We start from the raw sequence: 12,857 nt of genomic DNA, 5'->3' as shown, positions 1-12,857 counted from the left end.
TGATAATTAACGTTTTAATTGGGCAGAAACAATGCGCAAATACCTGTCGGTTGAAGTTTGTTCATTGTGCTCATTTGCTCCCTGTATTTCGTAACCCTCGACACCAGAGTTGTCTAAGCAAGCCGTAATTTATGTGTGTGGCCTATCATGGAACTATAATCACCATAAATTCATGTGTGCTACAGAAAACGGGTAAACATTACTAATCCCCACTGGTCCACCAAAGATAAAGAATAACTGCCCAAGAAATTATAAACGGGTATATGCAACAGAAATAGGGTAAATACTACTTTTTAAAGCAAATTTACATAAGGAGAGGTTGGTGCCAATACGCTGGCTACTCCTCTTATATTGCACAAAAACACGAGGCTATACAAAAGTACATAGCACGGCACTTAAGCACTGAGACCCAGTTTTTCTATACGAAAATCTGTCAACAACACACAGAGTTTGTAAATACACAAGTAATAACGCAATTGAAATGTCCACACAAAACAAGAAATTTGACTAAACTGTTGTCAAAGGTGATCATGTCCATCTGGAGCAGTCTCTTAAATACTGCACTGTTTTCACAAAGGTGGTCACAAAGATTTCTCCGTCAAATTGTAAACACAAGAAAATTGTAGTGAAACAAACCAGTTAACAATAATGTGAATACATTTTTTTTCTTTTCCGTTATAGTGCTTTTCCGATTCCTCCAGAAAAGGCACGCGCAGCAGTGGCCAGTGGTAATCCCCACTAGTCTCTTTACTGGTCCTGCTCTTTCCCCATTGGTCCGCTAAAAGTGAACAAAGCAGCAGCCAGCCCAAAAAATGGCTACGAAGCAACGGCGGCGAGCTGAGGACTCTAGCTAGTAGGCAAACGAGAAAATGCGAGGGAACGGGAAATGCCAGGACAAGACCCCGAAGTGAACTTACGTCTACACTTACGTCTACGTGTACGTGTACGTCGTGCCCGTGGACCTACGAAAAGAACGAACACTTGGCCTCAGCGTGAGTTTCTGTCTCTAGAGTTTGGGTAACCATACCGTGCCCGCGACTCCCTGGGGCTTTACTAAGAACTCCCTGCGCTGAGAATCAACGCATAGTAAAAACCTAGCATCACCTGGCTAAATCATAGAAACGACATTGAAGTACACCTAGAAACAACTTGTATCACCTTAGCTAGGGCTTAGGAAAAACAGAAACAACCAGATGATTGTTCAGAATCACCCAATCTCGCTTTTTTAAGCCTTACGCAACAGGGAGATTCGTGGATGCGAGACAAAAAAAAAGACTTAACAATAGACTAATATTAATCATAATTGTGGTAGAACAATATAAAACACATAGAATCACAAACCCAGTATACAGTTCGTTGACTTCAACGTAGACATTATGCATCTTAAGACCTAACTTCGCTCCCTCGTTGTCATTATGTTCGTAGAGATGCGGGGATTTTTTTTAATATATTTTGCTTTTTGTCATCTAACATCATCTGAAATTGTCACGGCCTTCAAAGAGGAGGAGGAATAAACGTTTATTTTATGAATGAATAAATTAATGAATAAATAACTAAACGTTTTGAATATTACCTGCGGATTGAACACCAAGCCTGAGAAAAAAAACTGCTCTTATTTCTTTGTTTTTGCATATTCGAAATGATATTAAATGTGTAATGACAAAAACTGTAGTCATAATACAGCTTATGTTTTATTCACCTACAAACTGGGAAATAAACTTAAATGGCATGTCTACTATGGCTATTGTTGGTTGAATTCTAGTTCCTTTTCAAACCTACCCAAGGGTACCTTGGCAATGTGGAACAAGACCAGCTCACCCGAAATGTCTACCCCGTCGCCAGTAATTGCTACTTCTTTGCGGGACACGCCGCGCACAACGTAGTGCCTAGGCAAAGAGTGCACGTTGGAGACAGCACAGATATAGACACATTTTCACAAACCATTAGTCTGATGTAGAACCAGGACGGATTCCAAAGACTGACATAACTGCACGCCTAAATAGTTCACGAAAGTACGCGGACAGCTAGAAGCGGAACGTTTCGTATGCCGGCGAATGCCACTTGTCATCCAAAGACTGAGTCAGAGCCCAGAGTGGGCAGAATCCGAAAGCAAAAGATATTCAGGCCTTATGCAATTGCATCACAATAAATTTCAGGGGCTGAAAACATTGAATACCGACCAAGGAAAAAAAACTAATAATGACGTGCATCATTGTGAACAAAGCTCCCTTGTAGAATCCAAAACTTGAGCAAATATTTCTCATATTGGTCGGCGTCCTTCAGTATTCTCACTTATAATTCATCCCAACCTGACGAGATCTACTCAGACCCTCGACTACTTCAAGTTTTAGAGGGTTTTTAACAAAACAAGAGAACAATCATCAACAAACTCTAAAAGTTCAAGCAGACATACATAATTAACATGAACACTAAGTGTCCTTTCATATTCACCAGCACTTGTTCACAGCGACAGTCCTCAGCGTCACTAGCAGCACCTCTCGAAGGACTACTAGATTCCTAAAACACTGACGCGCATGTAAACTGTATGGAGCTTGTTTAGGGGTTTCCCTCTTTTTTCGTTGTCAGTATGTTTACGGTTATCTCGTTCACGCCGCTATCGACCATTCTCGCCTTTGCACGCTTACAAAGCTCGGTGTTCGACATCTTTCAGCCTGAGTCACCCGTTCATGGTATCCGGAAAGCTTGGGAAAGTGTGAAACGCCGGTCGTCTCGTACGCCCTTGCGTGTGGTTGCGTCATGTTGGGAAAATTTGAATTTTCGATACATTTCGCGTTGGCTCGGTGACGGTTCTTTTGAGGTGCACTCGCTGTGACATTGGCTTTTCTTTTTCTCTTGTTTTTATGGTAGTGCACGCTGGGTCAAAGATTGCGTACATGATGCAACTTGACCCTGGCTTTAGTAAGCCGTGGTGCGATCTTTCTTTATTGCAGGCGCCTTTTTTGCTTTGTGCGACCACACTTTCACTAATACTCGTAGACTGGAGACGCTTGGTGGTAGCAAATCGTCTTTCTCATCCATGCTATGCGGCGTTCTTCTGAGATCATTGTGACCTGACATCGTCTTAGTGTATGACAGATGTCAAGCTACACGAGCTGCAAGTTCCACCAACGACCACGTTAAGCTCCCCAGGGAACTAGAGCGTCTGCTTAAAATCGTCTCTGAAGTGAACAACCTGGATGAGAGTGACTTCAGAGACTAAAAAAGATACAATGAGGTGGCTCCGCCTAGATACAACGAGAACTCTCACTCTAAGAGCGTGATCCCAACCTGAGCAGTGCTTCATTGCCCCGCTTCTATAACTCTAATGAATCCGAGCTACAATTTCTGTAAATCAACGCAGCATTTTATGGAGTCGCGATATGCACACACCGCTACCATAGGAGAAAAAAAAAAACTTTTCCCTGAAGACACGCGGTGCCTTCGATGCAGCAGTAAGTGTCACCACACAAAAGATTGCAGGCGGATGATTGCGTGCTTCGGCTGCAGCGGTCACCAAATGTTTGCTATGTGTGACCCATATAACCTAAGGATAAAGCCACGTGGAAACGTCAAAGGGATAAGTGAACTCACCGGACTTGGAAAATAAAAAGCCCTCCCTATACACCAGAAAATTCCGGTAGGGTGTTTAAACAGAGCACCGAACCACCAGTTCAAGGTATTTGATTACGTATTCTTGGACATAACCACGAAGACAAATATCGGTGCACATTCAGCGGAATAATTGTTACGTCGATTTAAATATGCCCGTGTGTTGCTGTGACTTGATGAGCTCCTTGCGTTCTACGTTGTCCTGCCCTACATAGCTATCGAAAGAACAAGGTAATTTTTCTAAATCTCAATTCAGAAGCGGTACCCGCCGCTGTGGTCCTGTGAACAAGGCCCTGGGGTTGCAGACCCACAGGTCAGGGGATCGAATCCCTGCCTCGGCAGCCGCATTTTCGCTGTAGGCGAAAATTCTTGATGCTCGTGCGCTTATATTTAAGTTCACGTTAATGAACCATGGGTGTTCGGAATTTCCGGAACCCTCCACTACGGCGTCTTTTATAATTATATGGTGATTTTGGAACGTTAAGCACCAAAGAGAAAAATAAACTTTATTTTAGACCAGGTGCACGTCCTCTTCTCCCAGAGGTTGGTGACTTGGTCAATACAGGTAGCCATTCATGGCTAGCCGCCGCCGCTCGAACTTATTCCTCCCACCGAAGCTGGTCATCAAGGCTTTCCAAGGTCAGCAACGTTTCTCACAGGTGTTCCGGATTTTCTTGTACGTTGTGTTTGTCCATGAGCGGGACACCCGGGTTGTTTCGGCAGCCCCATACCATGCGGTACAGGGTGTTTGCAGAGTCTGGGCAGTACTGACAGTTCCTGCTGTAGCTGCCAGGGTACATTGCGTGTAGTAGTATATGGTGGGGACATGTGCCTGCCTGTAGCCTCCTCCTGGTCACTGCTTGCTCTTTACTCAGCGTTTTATTGCGATTGCAATTATATGGACCATCTCGGCTGGATTTTGCCGCCGGCGTCGACGTCACTCATCGTACATGTGTACGTATCTATATGCATGGAAACGCAACAAAAAAAATAATCTATAGAAATTGACTTTGGTGCGCGGAATCGAACGTCCGACCTTTCGTTCATGAGCGCGCGGCGTTAGCCACTGAGCCACGAAGGAGCACCTCCTTCGACACCAAAACGGGAAGCGATTCATACCTACCACGGGGTAAATAGAGTGTTTTCCGTATTAGCAGCGAGATAGTGTGAGGAGCGCGCTTTGAGTAAAGGTCGGCGCCAAGCTCGTCGCGGCGTGCCGATGCGCGCTCATCTCTCGCGCGTGCTGGGCTCCGCGGATCCACGCACTTATCCTGTGGTGGGGGAGAATCGCACGCGTTCGACCATGACTAGAACGATTGCGTTTAGTTGCCGGGCGCACAAAGATCACTTCACTCGCTGAATGGGCACCGTTTGCAAAACGAGTGCTCTTTTCAAAGAAAGCGAAGTAACAACTGAGGCACTTGTTAGTTCGCACTTATATCTGTACCTGTGATTACGTTCCGTGCTTCGTTTTTGTTTAAAGACCGCATTATGTGGCAAGATGTACACGTTGTAACTTGGCTCTCGTCCTGTGTGGGTTGTTTTCGTGCATCATTTGTGTGTAAGCAGCGCGCTGCACGTTTCGATCTACTTGCCGTTCTTAGCGTTACACTCCCAGTGGTTGCTATCGCGTTAATTGGTTCACCCTTGCGACGAAACTGACTTTTTATTAGCAGGTGGTTAGCGGCGTCATTGCTTCTGTAGTGAAGTATGTCTGAGTATTTTTTCGGTATTGGCTCCTCAGCGTTTCCAGGGTCGGAGTATCGCTCTGGAGAAGCCGGGTGCATGTTCTTTCGGAATGCGGCGTGCTCCGCTCGGTTCCCCACGAGGGAATCGTGCCCCGGTGTCCAGCGGGGACTTGCACCTCTGAAGTCACATTTCAGGAAAATTTGAAGGGCCGATTTGCCACTTTATTCTTTTTAAAACCTGCGACACGCTTCTTGTGAATCCGTCACTACTGTTGCCGACGAAGAACTTGAACCGATTGCTAACGCAATGCCCAGTTCCTCCGCGGTGGTTGCACCATTGGCATATGTTGAAGCGGCAGCTTGCTTTCTACCTTTTTCATCCACCACGCAGGCTACATACCTGTTTTCCCCTCCGTATTAGCAGCATCTATGTATCGTATGCTCTCATTGTTTCTATAGCTCGCTAGAATCCGCAGTAACTGCAACTGTGCTCGTGCATCTCTTCTTCATTTGCCATGTTCCAGTGCATGTTTCTTGGCATTTGACACACAAATATTTTATCGAAATATTTCTACACAAATATTTTACACCGGGGCCTGTGTGCTTCTTTTTAGACTGCATAGCCAAGGTTTCTTAAATGAGCTTGCCCAATTTTTGTAAGTTCCAATCTTTCCAGTTGGCTCCCCTTTTTGGCTTCCTTTAACTCTTCCCAATAATTACGGACAATCCTCTTGAGGAGCTCTGTCGTAGATGTTGTGGGTGAAAGTCCTATGACAATTCTATAAGATTTGCGGATGAGAATGGTCACCTTGTTACGCTGACCGTTCTTCATGTCTACGTACGAAGCGCCGTATGTTATGATGCTTGTAAGTAATGCTTGAATTATAGTTATGCAGTCCTCCTTTTTAAGTCAATGGCGTTGGCTTGCAAGTCGCTTGATAATATGCGTTACTTGCTGAGCTGTTCAGTGCAGCTTTTCTACAGCTCCACGCCACCAGCCCCATCTTTTTAAATAAAAAAACCGAGAATGTGTAGTGTAGAGACTTTGTGAATACTGATTTCCCAAGAGTCATTTCAAGAACCCGAATTTCCCGTGGCGGGCGGCCTCACGTAGCGTTTCCGCAAATCAGGAGTTCTTATTTCTCTGGTGCACACAAGAGACCACAAGTTACAAGGTATTCTTCAGTGATTTGCACCACTGCTTGAAGGAGATCCTGCTGGGTTCCGAAACATCCACCTTTGGTCCAGATCGTGAGGTAATTGGTATAAAGTACGTGCTTTATGCTTTTTACTTGTTTTAGTAGATTAGGCAGCGAGCACATGGCTGTTGAAGAGCATTGGTGATATAACAGAGCCTCGTGGTGCCCCTTTTGTCGACAGTGTAAATTTTTCTGAGCGAAGATTTCCCAGTCCTACCGTTGCAGTCCTGTCGGTGAGGAAATTTTGAACATAGTGATACAGTTTCTCTCTACAGTTGTAAACATTCAAGTGATGAAGAATGCTGTCATGGCAGACATTGTCAAAAGCTCCTTTTGCGCGTGAGGGCGATGATAGCTTGCTTGCTGTAAGTGTCTAATTGGTCAATTACTTCTTCTTTAGGTTGTAGAAAGATGTATTGTGCAGAAGGTTGGAAGTGAAACCAAACATGATGTTTGGAATGTATTCATTTTCTTCGAGGTACGGAGATGTTAAACATTAACGATTATTATTATTATTATTATTATTATTATTATTATTATTATTATTATTATTATTATTATTATTATTATTATTATTATTATTATTATTATTATTATTTTAAAACGGTACAAAAAGACATCCTCGAGAATCCTCATCAGCTTGTCTTATTAGCCCATTTCGGAATAAGCAGCGACTTGGCGCACGTGATTTAGTGCGTGCCTATCACCTCTCCCCCTCCTTCATTCTCCCCATCAGTGACCTTCAGTCCTCCGTTTCACTAATAAAAAAATTTATCAATGTTTTCTCGTGATAACACTTAGAATATAGTAAAAGATGAACTAAAAGCAACTGACTACGTTACATCAACAATGGTCCTCATGGAGAGGTCCCGTTCGCGCTTGAAGACCTCGACATCGGAAAACTCCAAAGATATCGCAAAAAAATAATTAATAATAATTCTACGAATAAGCATCCCCATTTCGTGTGCTTGCTTGCTAACGTAAGTCTGAATAAACAGTAAGCATCGGTGTGACAGCGACCACTCGCGATAGAAAAGACGTATTCCTGAAGCCGTAACGACGAGTGAGCTAACTGGATGGTGGGCTCGCGTAGTCTAACCAAGCAGCAAAGTAAGGAGAGGTCGGTGACTATCATGAAGCGACGACAGTAAGAGTATGGGAGTAGTAGTAGTAGTGAGAATTTATTAGAAGGCAGAGAGGTCGGCCTGAGCTAGTTCGCTCTAGCCTGCTACTCTACACAGGGGATAAGGGAAAGGGGAAAGAAAGAGGGATGAAGGGTGATGATGGGGACAAGAAGAGGTGGTGCGTATGTACAGTAGCCACTTTGTATAGTACTCTACAGTCTAGTTTCTAGTCCAGTGCTTTTTATAAAGTCTAGAACAGCCTTTGTAGCAGTTTTTGACACTGTTTGGTCGCTCATTGCTGATAATATGTGGTTTTCACTTAATGGTGTTCGTCCAATGCTTGCCAACGTTGCAGTTAGCATTTCTCTTTGTGCCACGTATAATGCACAGTCACAAAATATGTGAGCTATCGTTTCGCGCACTTGGCAGCGTTCACAATTTGGGCTGTCCGCACGGCCGATTAGGTGGGTGTAGTGACGAGTGAAGGCGACGCCCAGGCGAATCCGGTGTAGTATATTAGCATGTCTTCGGCTGATTTTATCTGGAAGACGAAAAGTCATACTGGGGTCTGTTTCCCGCAGGCGCTTGTTCCGGTGATCTGGTAGCAACCAGTAATTGGCAGCGCATTCGCGCATGAGTGATCTCAACAATGTGTTGACGTCACCTCGCGAGTAGGGTACTTTGACGTACATAGAAGCATTGTATATTGCCGCTCTTGCTTCGCTATCGGCTGTTTCGTTGCCAACCAGGCCGCAGTGTCCAGGAATCCATTGTAGTGTAATCAAGTGACCGCCAAATTATGAGTGGAAAACGCAACCACGAGATATTACATTTCGGCGACTGTATAGCATCGTTTTGCTTTTGTGAGTGTGCGCCTTGCTTTGGATATGTCTTCTCGGCGTCCACTGCGCGTCTCTTACAGTACATCTATAATGTCGCAACTGACGGCATCGATATGATGCTCAATGGGTGCCCCAAGACCAAATACCGTAAAATAAGAGCAGAGGTAAGTAACAATTTTACCTCGCAGAACACAGACTCGTACTTGGCAGTCCGTGCGAAAGGTGCGCCCTTGTGAACCAGAGTCGTGAGTGGATGAGCTGGCCATGCAAAACCGTAATAAAACGACGGGATTACGAACAGAGTATCAGGAAGCTGCGGAAGTGTTTCACCCTTTTCAGTTGCTCGAAGTCGCGGACTGCAGCAAGCTTGTGAAGGTCGAGACGAATACCTTCCTTGTCGACAAGGAATGTCAGGACAAACGTCTGACACTCACCGAAGTGACACTCTTTCAAATTCAGCACCAGTCCCAGATGGCGGACGCTGTCAAGACTAAACTTCAAGTCATAGGTTTCGCTCGCGGAATGTGTTGCCGTAAATGGCCCCGTCTTTGAGGTACACGTATATTTCCCATCGAAGCCCGCAAAAGATGGCGTCCATGAATCGCTTGAAGGTAAGCACTATTATGTCTGTCATGCGGGTTCATCGGTGTTTGCCAGTAGCCTGAGCGCAAGTCAGCGGGTGAGAAATACGAGGCGGAATATAAGCCGTCCATGGCGTCGTCTATTCGTGGAATCAGTTACACATTCTTACTGCATTTACGCTTATATAGTTAGTTTAAAGTCGCCGCGAACCATTTGTTTCCTTGACCACTATAACTAGAGCTGTCCAAAGACTACATTGACTCTTGAATAGCACCTGTGTGTGGATTGCTTACACATGTTGGCACATTTTCTTTTGTTGTGACGAGAATGTTTGTGGATGACAAGAAATGCTTACAAAATTACGCAGCGTTTACGTTTTCTTTTCGTTTTTGTTGGCATCGTTTTGTCTAACACAGTTTTAATGGTACGAGTAACAACTGGGATTCTTGATTTGATTTATATGTGGGGTTTAACGTCCCAAAACTACCATATGATTACAAGAGACGCCGTAGTGGAGGGCTCCGGAAATTTCGACCTACTGGGCTTCTTTGACGGGCACTCAAACCTGAGCACACGGGCGTACAACATTTCCGACTCCATCGGAAATGCAATGGTCGCGGGATCGGATCCCACGACCTGCGCGTCAGCAGCCGAGTACCTTAGCCACTAGACCATCACGGCGGGGCACGATTGGGATTCTTATTTCTCCTCCAAGTGCTTGTGGTCAAGCGCATACTTTTCACTTTCGAAATAAGCAAAAAAAAACAATGCTTTGTAATACGTTAAACTGGTACGAAGTCAATCGTTTCTGTTCTAGCTAAGAGTCCTAATGCATACACATTACAATGAAGCATAAATTTACCCAAAAAAGGGGCTGGTTAAAGATTAACTGAATGAGTTTATTGACGGAGTAGACCGTTTTCTTGGGAAAAAGATCAAACAGCTGGTATCTCTGCGGCACAATAATAATATCTCTCAGGGTTTTTCGGGTCTGACATCCTAAAACCACGACGTATACACTTATCAGAGACGCCTGTAGTGGAGGGATCCGCAAATTTCTACCACCCGGGTTTCCTTAACGTGCACCTGTATTTAAGTACTCGGGCCTCGAGCATTTTTACATCCATCGAAAATGCGGCTTCCATGGCAGGGATTCGATCCCGAGACCTTCGTACCGGCAGTCGAGAGCCATATTTACTAGAACACTGTAGCGGGTTAATGTATGGTATTTCTTTGTGGCGCGTGTGCGCAAACGCCTGTTAAGCGTGAGGTGACGTCACATTTAGAGGAGGAATTTTTTGTTTTTGTTTTTTTTGTTTCCTTTTTTTGTTTCCTTTTGCACAGTGGTCGAAATCGCTTTGCGTGAAACATAGTAATCACGCTGAAGCATCTGCTAAATGTGACGGATTGGCAGATCTCAAGCAGCGTCATGTAGTCTTTCTAAAGTATTTCAATTGCATACGTTTGTTAGTTTAGGTTACCAATAGGATATGATTCAATTTTTTTTGTCGATAACAGCATCTATAGTTAGACACGGCCTCAAGAATGAAACTTCCTCTCTCATAAAGAAGTAGCAATAGTGCGAAGAAGGAATAGCCATTCATGTAATAGTATATTCTCAGTTCTCGCAGAAAACAGGCCATGGGGGTAGGGGAATCCGATAACACTTATGTCACCCACCTACAACCACGTTTGAAAGCACGTGAATTATTCTAATTGCTTCAGGTTGCTAGCAATCGTACAAACTACGGCTGGAGGTAATAAATTTTGAAGTACTGGATGAAAACAGGTATAGAATACTAAATCAAAGACACGCGTTGGGCCTGGTGTGTGGTTACAGGTATACCGGCTTCTTTCTTCGTGGAAACGCATCCCAAAGTGAAACTGGCGTTACAGAGTGATTGATGGAAGTTGAACGCGTGAGGACACCTGCTCCGCACATTGTTTCGTTCTAATATCATCTTACTTCTATTTCAGTATGCTCCTTGCAAATTGGCGTACTATAAGCCAATTTGTAAAAGAAAGAATTACGGCATAGTGGGCACATGGCCACTGTAATTTACCACTCTGTTAGCCTGTTGAGAGTTTTCTTTTAATTTATTTATTATATAGTAATCCTTGTATCACCTATTTTCAAACCATCCATATCTAAACGTATTCGGCTTATAAAATAATTTTGTCTCTAAAATAAGGTACCATCCATATTTATGGCCGATCCCCCATCGTTAGTTGCGCCTGGACACTGAGAATCAACCAACCAACTTGAAGCAGGTGTTCTAGGATAGCTTGCAACAGCCAATGTTATGCACAAAGACGTTGCTTTCATTGCGGCACGATGTCCACCGAGAAGCGACCGGCAATAATGGAGAAACCATTCCGCAAGGGGGTCCTGCTTTTGAATATCAAGCGTCCTCCAAGAAGTTTTTTGGTAACACGTGCGCGACGTTCAACACTCGCGATATATGCGCGTCGTTACCGAAACACTGTATATAAGGAGTATATTTTCGCCTCAAGTGTAACATTGCCGATGCATGCAGCATGTAGTACGTTAGAAGAGTGCCGGCAGTGCTGGCTAAAATAAATTCCGGCGTGTACAGCCGGGTCCAACGACTCACCGCAAGAAGGTAGCCTGCTCGTGTGGTTGTCTCCGCTGCATGGTCAGTGGAGAACGGAACCAGGGCGGTGCTGTTGACGCACACCCTGGACGTCACCGCACCAGTGTACACACAACACTGCTCTGTTCCACGGGCGCGGAAGGAAGCGAGCGTCGCGGTGCCGGGGGCAAAGGCCCGCGTGTGAAACAACCGAGAAAACAAAAGGGAGGCCGAAGAAAACGGTCGATCGTCGAGTCGCGTGGAACGAGCGAGGCCTCCCTCCCCACAACCTTCCAGACGACAAGGTGGCACAGGGAGGGGGGCCAGGTGATGCCGGCAACGCACGGTGTACGTGCATTTCGTCGACCAATCTGGAATTTCACGGTCTCTGGGTCACGGCTCCCACTCCCTCCCCGTCCCATCCTCCATTCCAAGCCGGCACCCATGCGTCCAGGTCCGCAGAGCATCCCCTCCCCACCGATCTTCCCTCCTCCACTACCCCAAGCAGAACGCTCATGTCGGTTGTCTCTCTTCTATCTCTTACTTTGAGCGGGAATGCGGCGTTTGGGAGGAATATATACAAGGCTACAAGTGGAACGAGAGCACGTAACGCGGAGGGCAGTCGTCAGGTGACGGGACGTAACGGCGAGGAGGAAGCGAGGGACGCCTGCTTGGATGTGTATACAGTCCCCCCTCCCCCTCACCGACCGGTTCTCCTCTTCCGTATAGATCTCCTATGAGAGGGGCACCGGACGATGGGATGTATCCGCGGCATAGTCGCCGCCGGTCGTCCCATCTCTTCCCCCCATCCTTTCCTCTACTGACAGTCGCGTGCGCGGATCTATAGGAAGTAACGGAGTATTCGAGATCTTTTTTTCTCTCGTTTTCCGCATGGGTGGTAGAACGGGCATCGCCCGAATGACGGGGAAAAAGAAATTGACCAGTTTTTCTGTTTCGTTTCAATGACGTTTTGTTGGTTCTGTTGGTTCCGAGTTGCAAGCCCCGCCAATGCGGCGGGTGTTACGTAATGCTCGCTTCCTGACTGCTGCGCTTCAATCGCCGTTTGCGTGACTGTGCTCTAAAGGGAGACGGGCGATGCTACTCTCCTTTGTTTCTTTTTTTCTCGTTTGAAGCATCCATTCTTGCAATTCGATGACGTTAACATCGTCAGAACCGAATCAGAACGAAGTGAAAATGTGACGCACTTCTGTGGGACAGC

At 45.5% G+C, this 12,857-nt stretch overlaps 1 protein-coding gene across 1 annotated transcript in view; it reads right to left on the bottom strand.

The window, feature by feature from the left end:
* Window positions 1-11,940, bottom strand: part of LOC119177792 (uncharacterized) — a 29,853-nt gene extending 17,913 nt beyond the window's left edge. The window contains exon 1 of the mRNA XM_075871430.1: window positions 11,660-11,940. Coding sequence (XP_075727545.1) covers window positions 11,660-11,700 — 41 coding nt within the window. The 5' untranslated portion in view covers window positions 11,701-11,940. The remainder of the gene's footprint in view (window positions 1-11,659) is intronic.
* Between the last annotated feature and the right edge of the window lie 917 nt (window positions 11,941-12,857).

Source organism: Rhipicephalus microplus, chromosome 1, assembly GCF_043290135.1.
Source record: "Rhipicephalus microplus isolate Deutch F79 chromosome 1, USDA_Rmic, whole genome shotgun sequence".
Taxonomy (NCBI): Eukaryota; Metazoa; Arthropoda; class Arachnida; order Ixodida; family Ixodidae; genus Rhipicephalus; species Rhipicephalus microplus.
The sequence above is the reverse complement of the archived record's forward strand: the minus strand, read 5'-3'. Positions and strand labels throughout refer to the sequence as shown.